This window comes from Oryzias melastigma, linkage group LG11 (genome assembly GCF_002922805.2).
Source record: "Oryzias melastigma strain HK-1 linkage group LG11, ASM292280v2, whole genome shotgun sequence".
Lineage (NCBI taxonomy): Eukaryota > Metazoa > Chordata > Actinopteri > Beloniformes > Adrianichthyidae > Oryzias > Oryzias melastigma.
The window spans coordinates 6449270-6475551 of NC_050522.1; the positions used below are offsets into that span (position 1 = coordinate 6449270).

Sequence of the window (26282 nt, forward strand, 5' to 3'; positions counted from 1 at the left end):
ATAAGCAGGGGTGTCTGGAGGTTATTCCGAGATATAATAAACTTTTTCCAAAATACTCATTTAAATAAAGAGTTGATCATTTTTGAGCAACAAACAGTGTAGAGTATACAGTATATTTATGTGTTTTTCCTGAAATAATGTTTTTTATTTATTGTAATGATCCTTTTTTATTCAGTATTTGTCAGTCCGTCTAAACTTGTAGACCCCACGTTTCGAACTAGCATGTCGGAAGCTTACTGCTGTCCATCAGGTCTGAGAGACTGTACAAGCTGCAGACGCTCTCCGGTTTTATAGTTTTCCGTTAAGCTTACAAACATTTTGTAAACAGTCGAAAATTACAGGCCTGAAAGAAATCCAGATTGAGGAGCTTGGTCATCTGCTTCTCAACATCCAGAGGAGACGGCTGAGGTAGCTTAGGCATCTGGTCTGGATGACTCCTCCAGTGGGTGTTCAAGGCAGTGGGCGGAGAATCCAGGACATTTTCGTGAGACTGTGTCTATCAGCTGAATTGGGAACGCCTCAGAATTCCTCAGGAGGAGCTGGAGAAAGTGACCAGAGAGAGGAAAGTCTGGACATCTTTGCTTAGACCTCAACCCTCGGGTGAGTGGAAGACAAAGTATGGAGTTAGTTTTTTCACAAGTATTTGGAAAACTCAGAGAAAACAGATTAGTAACATTTCACAAATAGGAGCTTTTATTGATGCTTTTGACCGAATAAAGTCAAACTGACCATTGACATTGACTTTCCATATTTTTTATTTAAGCTGTAAACTGACCAATCAGATGCCTCAATAAAAGTTTGTGGTTTCACGTTGAACATTCAAAATGTTTGACTGATTCTCCAGAGCCGAATTTCAAATGGTAGGGGTGTGGACTTCCAACGAGCTCCCTCCTGATTGGCGAGAATGGTTGCCATAGAAACGTTGACTCATTTCAGACCAATCGCTTCTTACTGTCGATTGGTTGTTCCAACATGGTAAATTCCACTTACCATGTTCCAGCAAAACTTTATTTTGCTGGAACCAGGTTAAGGCAATGTCTGTAAATAACATCACACTCACTTGGTCCAGTTCTCATATACAGCCAATGGGTGTAACCAAAACACTTTAATTTTAGGGAGAAATTACATCTAAATTCCCGTCGTTTTGCAAAATGCATTAGGTATTTGTAAAAGTATGTATTTCAAAATAAGTTTGTGGCAAAAAAAAGCGTAGAATCTTCCAGCATTTTTTCCATCCACTTTTCTACATTTGACTGTCACATAAAAGCATTTTAAAGCTTTATGTTAGCTACTTTTACAGGTTTCCTTTCAATATATATATATTTTTTTCATTAACATGGTGTAATTGTTGCCCAAGCGCTGTATTTTTAACAAAATAATCACTTGACTTGACATTTCCCCCCTTTGATTGTACCGAAAGAGTAGATCTTGAAGCCCACAGAGCTGCTCCTCTTACATTTTCAGAGCAGCAGGAGCTTTGATTGGTTACAGTCAAGCTCCGATGCTTCTGGGTAACAGAGTTTGCTATGGTCGACTCCCAGGGCGATATTATGAAAACATGGAATTGCAGAAACAGTCCAAATCAAGAGCTCTTCAACAGATGCCCTTGAAACAGCACGAGAGACGCAGAGCGTTGGTTTGAAAATTTATTTTCATATAAAAAGACACTATGAAAACATTAGAGGACTACTTTGCACAATCTTATGTATAAAAAGAACCAAAAAAAATGAAGGAGAAAAGGAGGGTTTTGTTGTCAATAAGAAATCAGGTGGATGGTTGAAGGAGTTGGTTAACAAGTTAAGCATCAAAGGCTGACGGGTGGAGAGTAAAGGACATGGAGTTCAGTTGCAAATTTGACCTTCTCACAGGACTTTCTTTAGCTGATGACGTTGGGAAGCTTTAACAGAGAAATGGACACGACAAGCAGACACATCCGGACATGCTGACCACCGTCCTCGTGTGTTAGAGGTTAGCATTACAACCGGAGACGAGGGTTTCAGTCAGTCAAGCAGAATTTCACTTACCATTCTCAGAGATGAAAACTTCAAACTCATAAAAAAAAGAATGCAACAAAATGTCACACTGCTGAAACCAAAACATGTAGTTCTCCCTTTCTGCAGATCTCTTTTATAGGTTACCATGGGAACAGGACTTTGTTTTCCCTCCAAATGAATCTCTTATAGCTGTAAGGAAAAAAAAAATTGCGATGGAGTAACACCTACTGAGTGTAGCTGCCAGACTGCTGCTTTTATTCAGTGGATCTGGGTGCGGAGCCTCACAGAAGGTCAGGTGAATGTGACCTTAGCTCTGGAACTCGGGATCAAACCAATCTCGCTCCTCTGGGAGAGGCCAAGCTGTAGGTTTGCCTATCAGCTGATTAGCTTGAAAGGTTACAAGGGCGCCACTCTTGTCTCACCATCTGCGCTGCGCTGCTCTACTACCACATTAGGGATCTTTAAACAGATGGTTTGAGGGCTGCAATGGAAAATGTCAGGACAAATCGCCTTCCCCGGATAATTGCTGTTTTGAGCTCTCCACTTCTTCTGCATTTCTGCCTGGCTTTTGTTTCTTGGCCTCGTTTTCTTAAGTTTCCCTCGAGTTCCAGAAACTGTCTTTTTATTGGGACTAAAATGTTCATCTCGGCTCTTATTGCATCCATCCTGTACTCTGAAAGACTCACTCAATCTGTGAGGATGACTGACGTTGCAAATGCAGTAATGCTACCTTCATACCAGCGACCACTTTCAACAAAAAGTCTATGTAAACTCTCGTATATGTGCATTTTGGGCTTATGTGTTTAAAAATGTTGCCTTCACAAGCTAGTTTTTAAGCCTACATTGAAAGTTAAACCAGCTGAACTTTGATCATCAGGGACTTGGATTTGGTAGTGACGTATGGATGGCGTCCTTTTAAATTTGTGGAAGTGCCAACTGTTTGAAAATTGATCATGAAGTTGAAATCAATCATTTCAGTTTGTGCCTGGATGGAATTATATGACACTAAGTCGTTTGTATTGGATTGAAGTTGTGAAAAAGTTTTGATACTTCACACCAAACTTCTTCCAACTGCAGGAACATGCGCTGGCATTGAGTAGCGACCATTAACTGCATAAGAGAACTGGACTGAGCAAGTGTGACATCACTAGCAGAAAATCGCTCACTTCAGACTCCAAAAAATAAGGAAAAATTAAGTCAATTCAGTCACTACTTTTCTGCCATGTTGGAGTCAGACGATGTCACTAGACAGTGATTGGTCGGTCTTTTCCATGGCAACTAATGTGGCCAATCAGGGGTGAGCTTGTTGGAAGTCCACACCCCTCCCACTGATAGTTGACACAATGGAATTTGACAATCTCAGTTTCTGTTGCGTTTTCACTCAAAGCTAACTATTTGATATGTGGTGCGGATTATTGTCACAGTAACGGCGGCGTAGATCCATAAGTGATCATTACGGGTAAATAATGCATCACCTCTAATCGTTTGTTTTTATACAGATGATGAGGCAAACGCTTGTTTACAGAACATTTGAGCTATGTGACCGGAACTTCCTTTTAAGGTCCACGTCCACATTCAGTAGCCAATCAGACTCGAGTATTCACCTGGACCATGATTTAAGTTTATGTGAAAGTTAGTTAAAGCACAGAAACACATTTTTTAAACTATTATTATATGTTAGTACCTTGAAAGTTTTCTTGTGTATTTTTTTTGAGTCATAAAAGTCTTCAGAGTTCTGCTTATCTTACTGTTGATGTTTTTTGTGCACACAAATTACACTTCTGTGATATTTGATTTAACACTTGATAAAGTTCAACATTTCAGACAATAAAAAGGAAGGAAAATGTTTCTTTTTTTGGCCTGTTTTTGTTCAAAGTACCTAGAAAGTATTGCGATTAATCGTGACTAATCACAATTGAATTATTGTTTTTAATCGATTGACATCACTAGTATTTAATAAAAAAAAAAATAAAGACAAAGAATTATCAATAAGATGTATCAGAGTAAGAATGGTTAATTTAACAAATAGACAATTCTCTGGCTTCTTGGAGCCAGCTGGTACTTCCTGTTTGGAACGTGATGGGGGAGGGGCCACTCAGTCCAGTTCTCCTAGCAAAAACAAGAGCTCGTTTTTGAACCCCCGACACATGCCAGGTGTGTAAGTAGCATAACAGCGAGGGAAGCGGTCATCTGCTTGTAACAACGGCGGCACGGACGTTGAATGTCAAGCAGGTAACGCCGTCGTCCGCTCTGACACGGCGTCTCCCTCTAACCTCTGTGAATCCCGCTCTTACTTTCTATTTCATGCTCTCCTTCTGCAGCTGCTGTGCTCACAGACGCGTGATATAATCACACAGAGAGAAATCCATGTGAACATGGAATTATACGTCTGACTTTGCTGTTGGCATTAAGATTTCATGCTTTGGAGTGACGGAGGAAAAAAAAAAGGGCGAGTCAGGTTGTTTTCAAAGAAGCATAGTTGTAGCACTTTATGTTTAAAATGAAATTTATTTTTTTCACAAATTATCAACTGGTGGCTCTAACCGTCTTCAAGTCATGATAGAAAGGGGGGTGTGAAGTGATCAATAGTGGCATGCTGCTCAGGGATCAGACAAAAATGACTGGAACAGACTTTTCTGGTGTCGCGGTGACTGACAGGTGATGGCTAAAATGGATTCAGGAGCCGCAATCTTTCAACACATTTATCTTCTGGAGGTAGAAAGAAAAAAAAGGCAGAAAAATGCTTAGATTTTTTTTTGCACATAACCTTGGAAGGAGAGCTCATGTGCGTTATTTTTTTTTTCGTTTTATAAGCTCCTCGTGTTTCAGTTCTCTTTGAGAACAGAAAGAAACAAGAACAAATGGTGGAAATAAGCAGCACAAATCAAAGCAGCCTAAAAAAAATGAACGAGCTCCTTTTGAACAGTTGAAGCGCAGACCACAAATCACTGTAGTCGTTTCTTTCAGGTGCCTTTTTTTTTTTTTGACATTTGCGGAAATTAAAGAAAATGTTGATACAGGAATGAGAGGAATGAATGGCTGCAGTTGAACCTGAAGAAAAGAGAAATGGCACATATCAGTGAGCAAATCTGTCCCTAGACACCCCCCGCCCACCCCATTCACTCTCTTGATGAGACAGACTGAACACCACATGGAAAGACAAGAATGCTTTCGTCATCCATTAGCAGGGTAAAAGAAACTAATGAAAGCAGGGCGCTCTGGGGCAACTGTGAGAAACCTCGGTGAGATCTGTTCCCCTTGCTATAAAAAGAACCGAATGGTGCAGAAATATTCGTCTCCCCCCATCCCCGGCACACCCTCCCGACCGAAACAATTCAAAGAGATTTCCTTTTTTTTTGTTTTTTTTTCTCCAGAATAAAATCAAGACATTTTTTTCAGAAAAAAAAAAGTTTTTCATACTTTCGTCTTATGTTAGGGTTCATTTAAAATCGTCTCAAGTCACAGATGTATCCAGGCCCTGTTCTTCCTTTTGTCGATAGTCTTTGAGAAAATATAGACTAGAACAGCTCCGCCCCCCCGCCCTTTCCCGCGTCCGTCCTCTCCAGCCGTAAACAGTTTCGGGGAGCACAGCGAGAAAGGTCCTTGCAAAGGAAAAAAAATACCATCGTGTTCCCGTGTTTGGTCTTTCAGGAGTCCACTTTCTCGTTGTGCATTTGCATCTCCACATTAGCTTGTGTGTTGTGGTACAGCGAGAGTGCGTACGCCAGCCTTCACACTTCAGTCTGGAAGTCTCCCTCGGACGAGTCGGGCGTGTTAGCCGAGGATGAGTCCCAGTTCTTATTGTGCAGTTCCAGGCGGTCCTTCTGCTCGCCAGGAACTATGGACAGCTCGGGGGTCATGGTCTTGAAGCTGTCCCAGGAGCTCTGGTCCTCTGGAGTTGACTTGTCCTGATAGACAGAGCAGACAGAAAAATTTTAAGAGTAAAACATACAAAATACCAAACGTACACATTTTGAAGTTTCTTCTTCTTCTAGAGCAGGGGTCTCAAACTTGCGGCCCCCAAGTTGATATTTTGCGGCCTCCACTTTAATATAAAAGTCCAATGTTTACTAAGCAATATCTTCTGCACGTCCATCCTTCTTTGATGATAGCTTTGTATTTGCTTTATGAAGTTTCAGCTTGTTTTGCATCTTCTATTGGTGTTGGATCTGGTTGTCAGAAAAGTCCTTAGCAACAGTTGGTAGAGTCGTGTTGTTTCACCGGACACACAGAAGCTATTGCTTAGTAGTCCATAGACATGAACAAATGTTCAATAAACTTGTTCAGTAGACATAGACAATGGACCAAAGACATAGTCAGTGGACGCAAAAACATATTCTTGGCACTAATAGAACCCCATACAGCCCAGCCTCTGCCAGACTCTGTCTCCAGTGGCCCCAAGGTCAATTGACTTTGAGAACCCTGCCTCAAGTTGTGTTTTTACCTAATGCAATCCGCGTGTCAGGGGTGTCCAGTACCAGTGTGAATTCAGTGTATGAATGCAATAAGAGGTCCTATGGGATACTGAGCCAAGCGAACTCCGTCACAGTCTGACAGCAGCACGTTTGGAGTGTAGTGGTGCGTCCAGAGTTCAAATATTTAAACTTGGTTAAAGGGAGAACCGATCACAGACTCAGCTTTGGCCCATGACGTGGTTGACAAGTAGGGCTGGCTATCGATGATAATTTCCAGAATCGATTTGATTCACCTGAGACTGGATCAATTCCAGTCCGATTATTTTCCGAATTCTTTCAGTCCTCAATACAATTCAAATCAATTTTGAGTCTACACAGTTTACACATTTGTTTAGAAATACATTCATAATCTATATATGAATTGAATATATTTATATTGATCTGATACATTTCACATACTGTAAAATCTATTAGTGAAATAATAAGATTGTTAATATCATTCAGTGTCACATGGTTTCTCAAAAGGAGAACAAAAATCTTCAGATCATTAACATTGTAAACATTGTTCTGCCTCTCCTGGACGGCGTTTCAGTTTGGCCACTAGGTGGAGCTCGCTCTATAGTAGTACACTTTTTTCAAGGAGAATAAGCAAAGAATGAGCAAAAAACTGTGCTTTAGGCCACAAATGCTTACTTTAAAATATGTTTATATTTATATACTTTTGAACCCAGACACAAAGATATGATTACCAATGCTTTTTTTAGAGCTCTTAGAAAACAAATCAACCTGATCTCTCAACATCAACGATGTCTTCCATTGTTTACACTATATTAGATAAAGCGTCAATGCTTCCATACGCAGGTACCAGGGAGTCAAGTTTAGGAACACGTTTGTACAAACATCAAGCAACGGACGTGAATTTAACGCGCAAATTGCATTCAGCGTGAGTGCAGCAAGAATTGTAAATTTTAGTATAATCTTTATTTTACATCATTATGCGTGGATAAGCACATTATATATATATTATTTGTAAACACAACTATTTGTGTGTATGCTTTACAGCATTTACATGATTCTCCTGCTCCTTTCAGTACGTTTTTCGGGATGTAAAAACTCAATCACAATTTCAGCTATTTGAGGAATCTTGATAACGAAACTTTCAACTCATTAAGGACACTACTTCTTGTACTTTAATTATTCATAAACTTCATAGTTTTTTAAATATTAAGCAAAATACGCCCCATTAGGAATGAATGAGAAATTGCTCAAATCCTTGAAAAACTTTGTGTACTTTGAAACTTGAGAACTTTTTTCTGCATACTTTTAGCTAGAGATGCCATTCAAACTTTAAATGTTCAGTAACCACAGGGTTTTAGGTTAATTTAGCATTTAACTATCATTTTTACAACATGCAAGCTGTTTTTGGCTAATTTAGACATCTTTCCATTTTTTTAAGGCAAATTTGGAGTTAAGTTAACATTATAACATTATACTAGCTGTTTTTTTTGATAAATTTAGACATGTTTCCATTTTTTTTTTTTTTGGCATTTGGCTAATATTTTAGTATTATGCTTATTATTTAGACATGTTTCCAGTCTTTTTGCTAATTTGGAGTCAACATTTTAGCATTATGCTATTTTTATTTATTTTTTTGCATATTTAGACATGTTTCCATTTTTTTTTTTTTTTTTGCTAATTTGGAGTTAAGATAACATTTTAGAATTATGTTAGCTGTTTTGGCTGATTTAGACATGTTTCCAGTTTTTTTTTTTGCTATTTTGAGTTAACATTTTAGCAGTATACTAGCTATTTTTTGTTTTGTTTTGTTTTAGCAAATTTAGACATGTTTCCATTTTTTTTTCATTCATGTTTTTTTTTGTGTGGCTAATTTGGATCAAGCTAACACTTTAGAATTATGCCAGCTATTTTTAAGCAAATTTAGACATCTTTCCAGCTTTTTTTTTTTTTTTTCCTAATATGCCATTTAGCTTATATTTTGGTATTATGCTCGCTGTTTTTGGTTCATTTAGACATGTTTCCAGATTGTTTGTTTCTTTGTTTGTTTTTGCTATATTTTGCCTTTAGCTAATATTTTACCAATATTTCAGCTTCGGTATTTACAGCTAACTATTCTGGCATCTTTATCAGCCCCATTCAGCTTACAGCATTCACGGTTGCATTATCACAGACAAGCTATATATCTAGTTTTAAGTACTGTAGTCTTTGGAAGACCACCTCAAAGGGCGTTTTGTCACTTTCATTGTTCACCACAGCAGCTTGAACAGTTACCTCTGTAAAACACTGGCAAAAAAGCACGACAAGCATGACTTTAAATACATTTTGGTGGGTTTTGAACGTGCATGGGTGGTGCATATTTTTACATAAGCTGTTTACAGTTCTTTAGAGGCTTTGAAGCGCCTTCCTACTCAACCCAATTTATCCCAAATCACAATTTTTTCCCCCCAGATCCTTTTTGTAGCACTTATGGTGCATTCAGAGATATGCAGGAAACCCGATCCTGGTGCAGATGCGGACGTAAATATCGCCTAAATGTTTTTCTTATGATTTAAAAAACTAATTTACAAGAAAATACCCTAAAAGTATGGGATATGTATAACGTTTATGACATGGATTAGCAGATGTTTTATTTGTTTGTTATTGGAATTGATTTTTTACCACCTGGAATGCCATTTAAGAAATCCTTTTTTACTGCATTTGTAGAGTTGTTGGAAAAGCACCATCAATTGATGCAAACATTAGCATAATCAAACGTAGCCATGACACTAATTTCCTGAAAATATTCAACATGCAAATATCTCTACAAGCACTCTAACATGGAAATACCGGTAAGTCCATTTCAGTTGTAAAGATCAAATGTCTGTAATTCATTGATATTTCTGTAGATATGTCTACACACTTTTCATGGGTTCATTTGAAAATATGTAGTTTGTTGTTTTCTCTTCCACCTCCTCCAAATAGCAGCTTCAGCTAACTGATAAATCTTCTTGGCTTGGACCCGTGTTTACTGCAAGAGGTCTGCCAATACGCCCTCCATGCACGGTACGGTACAATGCACGCTGGGTAATTAGCCAAAAAACACAATTAGAGCTAGAATAATTCATCAGAAAGAAAAAGAAAAGAGAAAAAAAGCATTATTCAAATTGGACTCGTTATGTCCTGAAGGTGTCATAAAATGGACACAAGTGGGGAGAAAAACAGAGATAATTGACTCAGATGATTCCTGATGGAGCAAAACACACAAAGGACAAGACAGTGACTGCTGGTACTTTCTTTCTTTCTTCAGACACAATGAACCCAGGTGGTCCAGGGATTAATATGTTTGCTTTTTTGTGTTATAAATGTGTTCCTGTGAAGCCTCAACAGATTTGTAGTTTTTTTTTCTGTTTCTTTGGAGTTACTTTTGTGAATTCACAAAGTGGAGATTAAAAAATAAATAAATAAGGGGCAGATCTCATTATTTCATCACAACTCAAAGGCGATTACTCAGAGCAAATTTGAATTTATGTGAAACCGGGCCTGTCGGCATAGGAAGGAAGGTGACCCTCACCACAGCTGGCAGACATCAGGGGTTTAGGTTTCTCTCCTGGCTGATCATTAAACAGAGTCAAAGCAGCAAGTAAACATGAAAAGAAGTCCGTCTACGCCTAAAGCCAAAATTGGTTCGTAAATGATACAAAAATAGTGTTTTTCTGTACTTTCCAGTCTGTCAGTAGTTTATTTATGTTTTTGTATATTTTTACTAAATCCTTTATAATCTCAGAAATCACACTGTCAGATCTTTATCCTCTGATGTCTTTCAGGAAATAATTTTGTGCAACACTCTCATCCTTTGCTGAGCTTTGTCTATTTTTTCATATTTAAACCAAACTAGTCAAAAAAATATGTCAAGTGTGCTTGAAATCTGTCAATAATCCAGTCCTGGTGCAACGGTTGGAGATAAACCCAACACTAATGAGTTGGGAGCATAAAATACAAGTAGGTTTGATCTCACTTAAACCTATTTGTCTAAATGTGACTAATTTAAATACCCACTTCGATGAATCATGCTGAATCATGCAGGCTAATTTAGAGATGATCTAATATTTTACTATTATGCTAGTTGTTTAAAAAAATAAACATTTTCAGCCGTTTAGGCTAATTTGGAGTTTAGCTAATATTTTAGCATTAAGCTGTTTCGGCAAAATTAAAAATTTTCTCCAGTTTTTTGGCTAATTTGGCATTTAGCTAATATTTTGGCATGCTATCTGCTTCAGCGTTTTCAGCTATCTACTCTGGCATCTTCAGCGACCACATCCAGCTTACAGCATTCACACTTGCATTGTTGAAGGTGATGCAGTATATCTAGTTGTATTTAGTAGTGTGTTACCTAACATATGAATCCTGCTTCATAAATACTGATTTGATATAAGGAAAATTAAGCTTAAAATTACATTGCTATTTCTTGTTTTGAATCAGGAGCAGATGAAAAAATCCATCAGTTTGAAAAAGATTATATTTGTGACAGGAAACACACTGAGCGGGCCCACACCTCTCACTCCATTCTGATCCATCTACTTGCAGACAAATAGACGTCTGTTTTCCTTGTCTAAGCTGGAATCTGACCACAATGCATTGCATTTGAACAATTTTTGCAAAAAAAAAAAGTTTAAATGTAAGTTTTTTGAAAGTCCATCCCCATTTTCATCATCAGCACAACAAATAAACGTTGTGAAATGTTTGTATTAATTAGATTTTCATATCCGGCGTTTAGAAAACATGGTGAGCAAATTGCTTTTAACATCTAGGGTACTAGATAGTCCTGCACTATATAGTTTTTAGTAGTGACTAGGGTGGGAATTCAGACCTAGCCCATGTTCCCAGTTATAGGTGACAGGAAGGGGGGGCGGGGTTACCCCACATCAACAGTCCCGCATAAATACATAAATTGGAGATGAATTTCTTTTGAACTACATCCTAGAAAATGGCAGCTTTTTAAAAATTACATAACTATAATCCTCTGGAATTAGATCAAAAGATGATTAGAGTGGGTCTTTACAATCAAAATTGAATTTGCATCTTTGTCCACCAAATTCCTTATTTTTCTTCTTTTCCCCCTCTTTCACTGAAGAGAACACTTGCATGCAAGTCATTGTGAGTTATTTACACCCCTGGTCCTTGTTAATCACCTCATCTGGCTCGCACACATGCAGACTCATTGATCTGCATTATACAGCACTGGATCCCCCTCCTCCCCCCGTCTCACTTTTCAGCTGTGGTGATAATCGTCACCAAAGCGCTAGGGGGCAATATCAGCCTGATTATCATTCTTTCCGCGTCACAGGCTGACAGTTGGTAAAATGAATACAAAAGGCATAATCTGGGAGCCAATTTGCATGCTAAATGCTGGCGAAGGAAGATTTTGTAATGCGGGCGTGTGGGTAATGCTGCAGTTAAGCCCAACTTTATCCCTGGGAGGCTCGGCTGACGCGATTGTGCTGCTACTGCATGTGTATCATTCCCTTTTTCGCAATCTCTGCCTGTTTCCATTCCCTCCTTGCCCAAGAAGCCCGGTCTTATCCCTTTCTCTGAGCCAGACACCCCTCTACTTACACTCAACGAGTTCTTTTCACCTCCGGCAGACGAAATGCTCCATCTTTTTTCCCTCTGTGGTGATGAAATGAGAGGAAGGAGGGCATGAGGGGGGAGAACAGGGGAAGAAGGAGAAGAGAAGGGGAGGGATCACAGTCACTGACAAGTCTGCCCCGAAACAGCAGAGGTGTTCCCACACCTTTATCAGGTGAACAGGCAGTTGTTGCTTTGTGATTACCCCCTTTGTCTCCAAACAAACACACATATGTGCAACAGTCGTACATGAGGTGATGCAGTACACACATGCGTACGATGTGGGGGAGCAGGCTGGGTTTTTTTTTTCAACTTTCAGATTTTGGCAAAGCTCACAAGAAGCTGCAGCTGCAGGGACAGAGTGGGATTTGGAAAGATTCTGCATGTTCTGCACCACTAATAGCATCTACAACCATTGCAAAATGGATGAAAGGATGGATGACACGTCGGTGTAAAGTCATCAGATTGGGAAAGTCCTGACAATGCGCGGTGCTGGAGGCTTTGCAGCTCATGTTTTCTAAACAGATGATAATCTGGTAATTAGTGCATGGAAATGCTATCTGCAAAAGCTGCAACATTGATTTTTACACTGTTTGTGTTACATAAATGGGAAAGCTCAGATATAAAATGACTTTGTTTCTTTTTTGTGACAATCTCTGACTTAAACTTCTCTGCAGAATCATAGCGTTTGACTGACAGATTGTTGGACCAATCACTGCTCGCTAACATCATCTGGTCCCAAAATGGCGAAATCGGGCGATATCCGGGCGACTGAATTGGCTTCATTTCGTTTGAACCCGAGGCAAGGGTTGTTTTGTTCATCTCTATTCATGTCAATGGTTTCTGAACGCACATTAAAAGTTAAACCAGTAAACTTTGACTAATCAGGGACCCTAATTTAATAGTGATGTTTGGGTAATGTAGCATAGCGTCCTTATTTTGAAATGTCAACTGTTTGAAAATTGATCACGACGGAGAAAATAAAAATTGCTGTTTGTTTCTGGCTGGAGCTCTAAGATACAAAGTCGGTTATATATCTGAATCGAGCTGTGAAAGGAGAAACCTGGAGGAAGATTTACCAGATTTGTGCTGCTTAGACATTTTACACCAAGACTCTTCCGACGGTTGGGACGCTAACACCAGGTAGTGACAGTCCAGTGTGTATGTTAAAAGCGCGACCAAGAATAACATTGGGCCATTAATAACAATAAAATAAAATAAAAAAATAAATAAATAACCAATAAAATAAAAGGATCTAGAGGGCCGGATTCGGCCCCTGGGCCTTGGCTTTGACACGTGCTCTAGATGATTTTTGTGTTTTGCGTGTAATTATGTATTATTAGATTTCCTTAATCCTATTTTCTCTCATGATAAAAGATTGTGCTAACTTCACTTGCTATCTGTCAAAATTAGAATTCAGTTTAAACTCATTTTTTTGTAAAGCTCTTTATGGTTTTGCCCTAGTTTATTTAACAGCTTTTAACTGTTTATAGACATTGCAGTGGTCCCAAACCACCGGGCCCCGGACCGATACCGGACCGCATAAACAGAATAAAACAGAAATACATGTGCTAATTTTGATTATTTCCTTTCAGTTTATTTTCTGCTCTTATAGGAAGTTTTATTTTGAAAAACTGCCGGATTCTGTTCACAACATCCGTCTTGGTCATGGGACTTGAAGCGGCTAGTTGTATGGCTACTAGCTTGCTAAGCTAGTAGCCAAAAGACTAACAATAACAAAACTAAACAATAAAACGTGTTTGAAAGTTTCTTTGGGGAGAAAAGAGCCAGTGAGGAAACCGAAGAGGAGTCTTTGACTTCAAAGAACAATAAAGCTGATGTTTACAGACAAACGGGCGTCTACCTGGACATTATTGAGACAGTTGTTCTCATGTAGCAGAAGCCGCTCTGGCTAATACGCGGCGACAGACTCTCGACTGTTTCAAACACGCAGATAATAAAGTTAGAGACAAGTGGATTTATTTTATATTAAAAAAAATACCAGTTTTAAGACGGTTGCATCATTTTGTTTTGCTTTATTTGTTCCATCACACCTTAAAAGTCGGACGTAGCTGAAGCTAGCTTCCGATAGTTAGCTTCCACTTTGGCGTCAAAAGAAAAATCTTCATCACAAAGTTGAAACATTTTATAGACAATGAAGATTCAATCAGATAATGTTGCTGATTTTTGGAAACTTGTAAAACAGAAATTTGAGAATTTCCCTACAGCAAGGCTTAATTAATAAGGCCTCCATTCAGAAACTTAAGCACAGAAAATATTCTTTTGTGTAGACAAAAAAAAAAAAAAAACACCTTATGAACGAGGATTTATGTAAAGACAAAATATGATCAATATTTTTCCCCTGAGTCTGGATTGAGTGTTAAAATTACATTCAACGGCGAAAAAAAAAAATCATGAAATATTTATTTTATGGGTTGTTTTTCAAATCAAAAACAACTTAAATTTACAACTTTGTTTCATTAAATCTTCATCATCTGTATATATATATATTTTTAGAATTTTTAAAACAAAATTTCTTGTAGTAACATTTTATTTTGAAAATAGATTTTCAGAAACTTTAAAAAGGCTAACTTTAGGGGGTGCTTTCACCATTACTGGCTCACGGTTAAGGAACAATTTTCCTTCAGAACTTCGCAAGACATCAGACCTAAACACTTTTAAACATTGACTAAGAATTACTTTTAACAATCAGAAGTCGGGAGCATCTTTTTTTTTTAACTCAGATTCTTAGCTGTCTCCTATATATTTTATCGTATATTTTTATGCAGTTTTTTAAATTTATTTTTGTTCTTAATTTTCACATTTCTTTTAAACTTTCTCCTCATCTCTTTCAGGCACCCTGACGGTGTTATAAAGTGCTGTAGAATTAATGTTTCATTCATTCATTCACTTGTTCAGACTGACTTTGCTGTGTTGTTTGTTTTTTATTTGAGTAAAAATGCTTTATTCTTATATTGCTAAAAGTTTTCTCTTTTAATCATTTATTTGTAATTCCAAAACATGTTTTTATTAATTTACTCATCAGCAAAAAGCCTCAGAAGAAATTGCACATTAGTCTGAGCGCAGTTTAAATCGGACTGAAGAGAAAAGACAAACACTGCGCCAACAGTTATTTTTTCTTATAAAATCAATATTGACTTTACATTCCTATAAGTACAGCTCATAACTCTATTATAATAACAACAAATACTGCAGAGATGCAGTCATGTCATTACGAAACAGAAAGTCATTACATTGAACACTGTTTTACAATTTATAACAAGATATTTGTTTCTGCATTTTCTATAAATATTTGTTCTGTAAAGAAATGTTATAAATGGCTGAAAAGTTTGAGTTTTATAGACCTTTTTCACGTGATACGATTTTGGGGAAGCGGCTGGCAGGAATACTAACATTTCTTCTTTGATTTGTGAACAATCTAAGAGGGAAAACAAGTACGGGATAGAAAATTTATAAAATACATATTCTCAAATTTCCGTTTCGATTGGTTAGGTCACCTTTTCTTATTTAGGTAAACTTGTGTCAAACAGCGTTCTAAACTCATGACACACTGGTCTTTGTTGTTGTTTTGAGTCTTCTGAAGCTACAATCACACACGCAATCAAGTAGCCACTTCTAAGGAAAAGTATCTGTAAATGTGTGTAAATGAAGGTTTTGTGCTTCCATGTTTAAAACTCTCTACGGACGTTTTTAAGACAATTTTTGGGCTCTATTGTACATACAAGACACATGGCAGTTCAATGCACATTGCAAGTTAAACTAGAGTACATTTTGACCAATCAGGGACTCACATTTGGTGGAGACGAATGGATGGTCCACTTTTGAATTCACAGAAGGACCAACTGTTTGAAGATTATTAATGGAAGAAAAATGAACAATTGCGTTTTGTTCCCGGCTGGAATTCTATGACACCAAGTCTTTCACATATCAGAATGGAGCTGTGAAAGAAAAAAAACTGGAACAAGATTTGAGAGATTTGGACATTTTGCTCCAAAACTGTAGATGATGGACCTGCACTGATAAACACTGAAAGATAGAAAATGAAGAATAACTTCATTCCTGCTCATTCAGTGTGAAAACTATGGGATAAATGTGTGTTACAGAAACACGTTTAGCACATTCTTGAAATTTTCCTTCCCTGTTGCTGATCTTTCAAGTTCTCCATAAGGCATTCTATCACTAAAGTAGTGAATTTGAACTTTTATTAGCTACTTAAGGGTTAAACCAAAGAGGGATTTCATCAAGCTCAAACCCTCGGACATCTAAGAAAATCAAAATGTGTTAAAAAGCAAAATGAAAAGAGTGCTCAACAAGGCAATTAAGGTGATGTCAGAGTGTTTTTGTGCATTATTGGCAGCTAAGTCAGGATCAATTCTGTCACAAAGATGATGCTGGAGTAAAGCAGTTCAACATTTGGCAGCGTGGCTTTGTTCAGCATCAAGGATGCCCAACAGCCAATGGAACAGAGAAACAATTAAAACCGACGTGACTGACGTTAATGAAACCCGTCTGTTTGGAGAGGAGGATCTAAGTAGGTTAAAAGCCCCGTGAGGAACAGCTCAAACCGAACCTCAAATGGAACCATTAAAAGCAAAAAGGGTTATTTGGGAAAAACAGCTCCAAAACTGCAATAAACACTCACAAAATTATTTTTGTTGTATAATTCTATATTATGTTTTAGTTAAACCAAGCTGTTAAAATGTTATAGTTTTATTTCATTTATTTTTTTATTATTTTACTTTGACACCCATCATTAAATATACCATTTAGTTTAAAAACCCACTCCACTCATTTTTTTTTATCTATTAATCTATTTTTTTTAAATCTAAATGTATTTTTTTCAGACAAAAAAATATTTTTTCCACTGAGTAGCAGTAGTTTATTAGATATTTTGAGTTGTTGGGAGGACTTTTGGTGCAGAGCAACCCCGTCTCCCTTCCCAACACGTATAACTACGGTATCCGTTTATGCGATTCCAACATAAGCTTGCTAAAAACACCAAATATGATTTTCAGAGTGGGGTTGTAAAGAAGTATTTTGATTGAGTTCAATAGAAAAAGCTTCTAAGGTGCTAAAGGAACTAGATCACGAGGTAGAAAAAGTCTACATGACCTAATGTACGTTTGTCCTAAATTAAAGGCCATACAAGCCACAAGCCAAGAAGAGAGAAGTACAAAGCCAGATAAAGATGAGGGGTTACATCAAGGGAAAGTACGATACATACAACACAGATATTGTAGCGCCACAAATTTCTACAACCGCACGAGTGGCTGAGGTCCACTCCTGCACATTTTGCTTTAGGTGACATTGCGCTGTATGTGGATGTCCAGCTTAATGGGATGATGGTGGTGGACAGATGGCTGCAGTTAGGTGGGTTAACTTTACCTTTGTTGACTCGGAGGCCCGTGGTTCTGCGGACTGTCTGGCTACAATCAAACTGGGACATGACAACACGCATGCAACACGAAGGCCCGGTCAGCAAACGAGGTGCAAAGACGGGATGACAGAAACAAGGGAAAGAAGCAGAAATCAATCAATTCTGGCATTAAGGCAAAGAAATTATAACAGTGAAAATGGTGGGTTAAGTGAAACAAAGGGATCCAACATTGAAACACCAACAAAACAATAATAAGCCATGCACAAAGTGAGTGGATATCAGAGCGTTCAGCCCGTGTCATGAGTGGGCTTGGTGTGGCTTAAGTAAGGATGTAACAAGTCTTCGCGAATCCTTAAAAAAATGACTCAAATGTTCATTGTTGCAGAAAATGAAAAAATGGTTTGTGCCTAAAATTTAGAAATACAGAGCTGATGACATTTCTCCATGCAGGCTCACTGTGTGTTCTTCATCTCCCTCCTAGCAAATTCTCGCAGCTCCTTCGGAATCAAAAGTTTCACATAAGTCAGTCCCTCCAGGATTTTGCGATGTTGCGATCGTAACTATTGACTCAAATTCAAGAAAGCCTGAGTTTTGTTGCTCACCTTGCAACTTTACATTTTCATTGCAACTTTACTACAACTTTGAGCAGTGATGGCGCAGCTTCACGATTGTTTCCCTTCTGACTCCTCCCCGGGAGCCGTGCTCTTTTTTATTAACTCTCTTTAGCTCTCTGTCTTTTTTTTCTCTGCAAGCTGCGCGTGAACGATCATTTGCGCTGAGTGCGCGCACGAGTGAGTGCACGCACAGCAGCTAGGGGGGTGTTGCGTTGAGCGGGTGCGGTGCAGTCCGTCACATGGAGCACAACATGAACCGAAAATAAAAGTATTTGTGATCATTTCAATATTTTATCTATTTGTTTATTATATTGAATCCTTTCTGTTAGTAGGAAAACAGACAGTTTGATGTAAGGGGCAAAAATAAAACATATTTGGCGTTAAAATACTTTAAATTTATTATGTTGAGTAAACAAAAATCTGAAAATCTAAACCGTGACTTTAAAACTGTAAATCGAATTGAATCATGGCTTGACTGAATCGCTACATCTCTAGCCTCAAGCAAAACCGTATTTAATATTTTTGTCTTTTTATTACACGCTGCTATCCGGCTAATGAAAAATTTTGATTCAGCAGCGGTGTAATTCATTACGAAGCACAAAAAGAGACTTTGTGCTGCGGTGTTTAGCACCATTTACCCTTTTAGCTGGGAAGGAATCTGTGTCACAAGTAATAAGGCTCTTCAAAGGAGCCAAATCTGGTGAATGTAGGGTAAATAAATTCCATTAGTGCAACACATTGCAAACAAACGAGCAATCAGCCGCACAGCCTCGGCTTGCTGCCGTCTGGGCCTGCACAATCCATGGCCGGAGCTCCTAAACAGAAAACAGTTCCAGCTGGTGATTCGGACCTTTTCACCTCTTTTTAATTGGCCCAAAGACACTAAATGAGCTAAATGAGTATTGTGCCTGTTGGTGCACGAAGGCAGTGTTAGGCTGGTTCCGCCTGGACTGCCCGTCCCCTCATTAGGAGCCACTGATAGAGCCAGTGTGCTGAAGCTACACTTCAACGGCCCTCACTTTTCATGGGCAATTTGTGCGGAGGGATGAAAACAACTGATGAGTTTATGCTCGGCGCGGAGAGTGAAGCAAGGAAATAATTAAAAACAAGCTAATGAGAGGAATTAATTATTCAATTAATGCCTCAAACGTGCCACTGAGGGCTGAGCTTAGAGGGAGAAACGAGCAAATGAGGGAGACGCCGAGGCTGGAAATGTCAAGCTGTGAGGACGAATGGAGAGGGGAATGAGATATGAAGAGGGAGAAGAGAGGTGGACTTGCTGGTTTGTGAAATTGAAACCCCTCAGCTTAATGCGACCAAATTGACTATTAAGACCAAAAGGCTTCGTAATCCAGGACAAATTTCCCTCATCGGATCAACAAAAGTTTGGCCTTTGTCATCAAAAGTACTACATCCTCATTTGAAATGAGATAAACTAGAAAAATAAATTCATTTTTTTCTTTTATCGGATTCCTCCTTGGCTCTACTAAAATTTTTTGCACTTAAAACAGAAGAGTTAAGTTAAAGTTATGAATGCTAAAAGATTAACATATTGTTCTAATGTAAAGACCCACTCCGGTCAAAAATGGTAAAAATGGTTAAAAAAAAAAAAAAAAAGAACTCTAGTTCATTAGAAATTTGTTTCTGAGTTGTGAGTGGAATCATTAGCCCCACCCCCTTCCCCTCACCAATAACTGAAAGCTCCCTGTTTACAGGCTCTCCCTCTAGCTTACAGCCATTTGCAATATTGGAGCTACATAGCCGTACAGATGCCAGATCGGACGAGGAAAACAAAGACAGACAAATCATTTAAAATAATTATTTCCTCTGTTTCATTTCATTTTATTTTAAAATAATATTTATGATATTTATGTGTTATATTTTATATGATAATTTATTATTTTAGTGATTTTAGTCTGTATATTTGCCTATTAATGTGTTTCAGTCTGTTGAAAAAGATAGATAAATAAATATAGGGAGCTTGAGGTTTTTTTTATGTCATTTTTTGTCTGCTCCTGATTCACAATGATTTATATATTTAGATACTAAGAAATGCAGTTAAATTTTCTTTATACATATTCTCCACCATTAGAAAAATGCCACAAGATCATGTTAAAAACACCAAAAACTGTACTTTTATCAGAGTGGGTCTTTAACTGCTGCCCTTTATTTCTTCCCTGAAACAATAGGTAACATCCCATCATAGGTTACATGATTCCTCTTTCCTCCATCCCATTCCCGCTGCGTTTCTCACAGCACCTCAACGTCTATATGGGAAGGGAAAAACCAGGTTCACGCTTTGTTTCTATATTTAACATATTCACTTTCAGGGTGAAAAACAATACACCAGTCAGGCTATTATGTTGTGCAAACTCTTCCTTGAAACCTCACACCCACCCTGCATCCCACGCACAGCCAGGAACACCAGCGCTTCATTGGACACTGCATGAAAATTTGTGTTTTGACCTCCTGAACCCGACGGAGAGAATAGAAAATCAGCAGGCAAACTCCATAACAACACAGGCCAAGGAGCAGCTTTGAACCTCAACTTAGCCGAAGATGCTACCGCCAGCTGTATTACATACGTGTTGCATCACTGCTGTCTTCTGGTAACCCTGATGACTCCATTTGTATTCCATTACCATTGTGGAATACACAACGAGGGTGGACTCCCTCCATCTGGCCGACCATATGGCCCCTACCAGAGTGCAGCGCTTAAAACAGAGGAGGATTTGAGTTTGTTTTTTCCATTAGCATTAATGTGGAGCCCACTTTGTCCACTTCAGCAGAGTGTGAAACAAGTGATAGCAAAGCTAAGCTTAAATGGGTACTCTATTCATCCAAAAAACTATGAATTTCAAGTCCCCTCCCGTAAAAATCTACTCCCAATTCACAATAGAATTTCAGAAATCCACTTAGTTTTCACATAAGGCAATATATCCTACACAAGGATGTAACGATTCTTCATGAATTGGTAAAAAAATGGTTCAAACCTGTCAACATGTTCATCGTTGTGGAAAATGAAAAAAAATGGTTCGTTTTGGCCTGTGCCTAAATTTTGAAATGCAGAGCTGATGACATTTCTCCATGCAGGCTTGCTGTTAGTGTGCAGGCGCCTGTGACTGTGTGTGCACCTGTGAGTGTGTGTGCGCGCCTGTGAGTGTGTGTGCGCGCCTGTGAGTGTGTGGGCACGCCTGTGAGAGTGCGGGCGCGCCTGTGTGTGTGTGCACGCCTGTGAGTGTGTGTGCGCCTATAAGTGTGCGAGCGCCTGTGAGTGTGTGTGCTCCTATGAGTGTGTGCGTGCCTGTGAGTGTGTGGGCACACCTGTGAGTGTGCGCGCGCCTGTGAGTGTGTGTGCGCCTATGAGTGTGTGCGCGCCTGTGAATGTGCGGGTGAGCCTGTGTATGCAGTCACTTGCCCTACGTGCAGTGGCTGGGTGGGGGTTTGGACTAAGCATTCGCAGAATGGTCCGTCACTTAGAGCACAACATGAACAGAATATAAAAGGATTTGTGATCATTTCAGTACTATGTATAATTGTGTATTTGTATGGAAAACATACTTGGCCTTAAAATACCTTTAGGTCATTGTGTTAAGAAACAAAATCTGAAAAAAATCAAAGTCGTAACTTTGTAACTGTGAATCGAATCTAATCGTGGCTTGACTGAATCGTTACATCCCCAATCCTACATATATAAAATTCTTCAATAATGTACTTCTGGCATTAATATGCCACATTTAGATGAATCTCCTGAACACGACAGCAGCTCTGCTGCCTTTAGTTACCCAGTAGAGCTTTCAGGCGAGGATTTTTTCAACACTGAGGTTAATGCCCGCTCTCCTCTGATTCCTTCTTTTTCCCATCATGCCTTTCCTCTTCATTTCTGTCAGTTAAGCATAATGCTGATTTACCAGAATGCAGCCTGGAGCCATCCGGGTGGTAAATATGAACATTACAAGTTGACTGGCAACACTGAGTTGACAGGACGCGGAAAAGGAGAAAGAGAGAAAAGTAGAGATCCCGATTGGAGGGTTTGAAGTACATAAAATTATGTCTAAAATAACTTAAGACCACATCAAGCCCAATATCAATTGGAGATATAATACTGAATAAGATGCAAAAGTGGATAGATACTGTATATATCCTTTAATTTATTTATCTCTGATATCCACTCATGTCAGCACAACCAACAAAAACATCTTACCTTTTCTGGAAGTAAAAAGTCACATCTATGACTTTCTGTATGGCTTCATATATATTTTTTCCTATTTGTACAATTTGTTAAACTCTTCTTTATTGTTTCATTCATATCACTCTTTATAATGGAATTAGAATACAATATCAAAGATTTATTTGTGGTTTATTTTGACTTTTAGATTGAAGTTTAACTTGGACATGGAAACAAAAGTACATGATCAACATAAACAATACCACACCAAATTAAGCTCATACATTCAAATAAATAAGACAAAAAAGTGGACTGTCATTGACAAAAGATGAGTAATGAACCAGAGCACCAAACAAATCCATCCATCCTGCAGAGATGCTGATGAAGAAGAAGAAGGAATTGGCATTTGCAGAATGCAAATTCAATGAAATAGTTGCAAGGATGCATGGAACTGTTGCAACACTAGGGGACCATTGGGGTTCAAAAAGGACAACCACTACACACCGTGAGCTCGACAATGAGCTCCTACACACAGTAGGTTGACACTGTTTGATATGATCTGGAAAACGATAGCTAAAGAAAATGTAGTGAATGCTTGAGTAAATACCATCCCTCCAAATGACTGTTTCCAGACCAGTCAAGCTTTCTGTACATATTCAGTTTATTATCCTAATAGTAGCACTTTCATTGACAATTGGAATCAGATATCTAACAAGGCAGTATTTTTCATGATTCTGTTTTTTTTTCAACACCAGTATGTTATATCATTTGTGATTTAGTTCCTGAGAAAGAGGAAACAAAGTTTCACTTGTTTTCTTCTAGATTTACGTGATGAATCTAAGACTATTGTAGAGAACTAATGTCGGTAATGTTTCTCCTGATAGAAAAAACACAAAATTCTCAATAAAAGCATGATTAGATGGTGAACTTATGAACTGATAGTGGCTTACTTGAAGACGTGGGTAGATGAATGCTGTTTTATCAGTTTTGTAAGAAAATTAGCAGGATGAGTTAATAGTTTGCTATTTATCTCTAGTTATAGTGCCAAGAAAACGTCCGAACTCTAACTACGAGGGATATAAAAGATATTAGATACATTTGAAAAAAAAAGATGAATACTCGACTAATTTAAAGTTTAGCTTTTATTTAAGCAAGAGCTAAAGTTTTCGATTAACTTAGTAAACTGAGGAATTTTAGGCTATTTTGGAGTTTAGACAATATTTAGGCAATGTGCTAGTTTTATTTTTTGGCCAATTTTGCATCTACTGAGGTTTTTCATGCTAATTTGGAGTTTAGCTAATATTTTAGCAATATGCTAATGTTTTTGACTAATTTAGTTTACTGAGGAATTTTAGGCTACTTTGGAGTTTAACTAGTATTTAAGCAATGTGTTAGCTTTTTTGGCTAATATGGCCTCTACTGAGTTTTTTTTATGCTAATTTGGAGTTAAGCTAATATTTTAGCAATAGGTAACATTTTTGGCTAAATTGTGATCTACTCAGGTTTTAAGTGGCTAATTTAGAGTTTGGCTTTTATTTTAGAAACAGGATAACGTTTTTGACTAATTTAGTTTTCTGAAGAATTTTAGGCTATTATAGAGTTTTGCCAGTATTTAAGCAACAAGCTAGTTTTTTTTTTGTTTGTTTTGTTTTGGGGTTGTTTTTTTTTTTTACTAATTTGGCATCTACTGAGGCTTTGGGAGCTTATTTGGAGTTTAGCTCATATTGGAAAAATTGGAATTTATTAGGGATTTTAAATTTTCAAAAATTTAGGCCAACTACAGCACTCTTTCATAGTTTTTTAACAATATTTCCAGTCTTTTAGCTAATTTAACATTTTGCAAATAGATTTTACAGTTTCAGCAAATCCTTTCAGCAATTAAAGTAAATTGAGTCACCATTTTCATCAAAAAGCTTTAGCATCTTCAGCAACTTCTTTCAGCAAAAAGCATTCACACTAGCATTATCGCAGATAATGCAACTTTTCTAGTCATTTATAGCTTTGAATGCCATATTAATAAGAAATATCTAGATTTTAGCACTTTTGGTAAAAGAATTGTACTGTATCGTATCGCCAAAAAATTATCGTGATCCATGTCGAATCATGTGAGAGGGAAAGATGCACACCCCTACTAACTACAGTAATTTGAGGACATATTTTATAGCTGGAAGTGCCTGAAGCTTGACAGGTCTAATGAAGACTTATGCCTTAGTCACATGCACCCCTAAGGAGGGTTGATCCATATGGGCACCAGGTGTTTTTGAGTTATCCAGGTCTTTGGATGGTTGCAGGGGGGAGTGGCCGCATCTCAAAGGTACAGCAGGTGTGTTTTGGAGTTCCCTTGAGCCTCATGCAACCCCCTTAAGGGATGTCATGAAAATGGAATATACCATTGTCGTAAATGTGGTAAGCCTTTCGTAAAGTACCTCTAAGGATAATGTATGTTGCGTGTACTCATGACGTACGGTGCCCTTACACCACTCTTTAGTGAGGTGTACTGGCCCCTTACTGGCCCCTTACTGACTGAGTACAAATCTATTATGCACTAGCTGTGCAGGTGCTACGCATGTACCCATATATCCAGGTTTTAGGGTTGGGGAAAAAAAAGGAAAAATGTGTACGACACACCTGTGTTTCACCTACTTCCCCTTTACTTACTGTCATGTATCATAAGTGTTAACTCTGACCTGTTGTCTGCAGTGTGTCCGAAGAAAAAAATGTTCCTTTTGGGTTCACCGAGCAATCTACGGTCTTGATATTTTTGTGTGGACCATTTGTGTATCCCCCCAAAAGGAAAGATGTGACTAAGGCATAATAAACATTTGAGCAATCCTTCTTGGAGGAAGTATTTCTCCAAGTATCAGTCGCATGGGATGAAAAAAGTGCTTCACATCAAACAGTGGCAAGCTACTAGTAGCATCCAGAGAAACATCAATCAAGTGCTTATTTCAGTTTTGTGGGGGTTGCTCCTATTTATCAGGTTTATGTTGAGTTTAGTGTCTCTTACGTTGACTTTCTTTGTAAACAAGAGATGGTCTGCGTGCGAGCGACGGCTCAGTGTTGTGCCTCGGTGGAGGGGGAGGGGGCACCTGTGGTGAAGGAACACCAACCGTTGGCAATTAGAAAGTTGGGGAAGTTTAAGTCTTGAGCAAAGTAATATTTATGCAACGTAACCCCTTAGCACCAGAGATTTAGCCGGTGATACTTAAATAACACGTTGTTTGACATAGCCGAAAGCAGGGGTATCAAACTCAGTCACACAGGGGGCAAAAATCCAAAACACACCCTAGGATAAACATTTATTGATCCCACTAAAACTACATTTGAAAATTTCAAAAATGTCACTTTTTAACATAACTATTAACAGGCTGAAATATATATATTTTTTAAAATAAATCAACTTAAACCTTTAATAACTTTCAATATTTTTATCTCCATAAAAATTAATTTTGTCAAAATTATATAAGTTAGAAATAAGCACAAGTTAGCATGGGGCCATTAATAACAAAATAAAATAAAATGATCTGAAGAGCCGAATACAATTACCCGGAGGGCCAGATCCGGTCCCTGGGTCTTGACTTTGATACATGTGCCCTAATGGATGATTTACACTGGTCAATCTGTGCATCTCCATTGTGTTGACACAAAAATAAAACGTTCAATAATCAATAAGAATGTTTACATTCTTCTCTCTATAACGCAAAGCAAGCTTTACGCAAGAGTTCTGCTTCTAGCCTGTTGATGCATCCATGTCCAGCAAAAAGCCAAAGAAATTGAAACTTTCAAAATAAAACTTTATAGATTTTGATTGTTTAAGTTGCAATTATCCCCACCCCCGACACGGGAGTGGCTTGCCACTCCTTTGGGAGCCTGGGGGGAGGGGAGACAGACAGAAGGAAAAAACAGAGTTGATGTAAACTAACGGACGGTGATGAGAGGAACTCTACGCAATGAAGATGCACCACGGACGGACCAGTGTAAATTTGGGGGTAACTGGCGGTTTATGCGATCAACGTGAACATGCTAATTTCAAGGTGGAAAAAATTGGATTTGAATATCAACTTTGCTCTA

The 26282-nt window shown here is 38.2% G+C and overlaps 1 protein-coding gene across 21 annotated transcripts in view; it reads right to left on the bottom strand.

Annotated features, from left to right (window-relative positions):
- Positions 1–1633: 1633 nt before the first annotated feature.
- adgrb2 (adhesion G protein-coupled receptor B2) overlaps positions 1634–26282 on the bottom strand; it is a 346501-nt gene continuing 321852 nt past the window's right edge. For 13 of the 21 annotated variants that reach the window (XM_036214184.1, XM_024293674.2, XM_024293614.2 and 10 more), the window contains 2 exons: positions 12020–12073; positions 1634–5902 (listed from right to left, as the gene is read on the bottom strand). In XM_036214184.1, coding sequence (XP_036070077.1) covers positions 5726–5902; positions 12020–12073 — 231 coding nt within the window. In that variant the 3' untranslated portion in view covers positions 1634–5725. Of the gene's footprint in view, positions 5903–12019; positions 12074–17437; positions 17490–25218; positions 25301–26282 lie in introns of those variants that run through there. The other 8 variants (XM_036214185.1, XM_024293583.2, XM_024293630.2 and 5 more) reach the window with 6 other exon arrangements.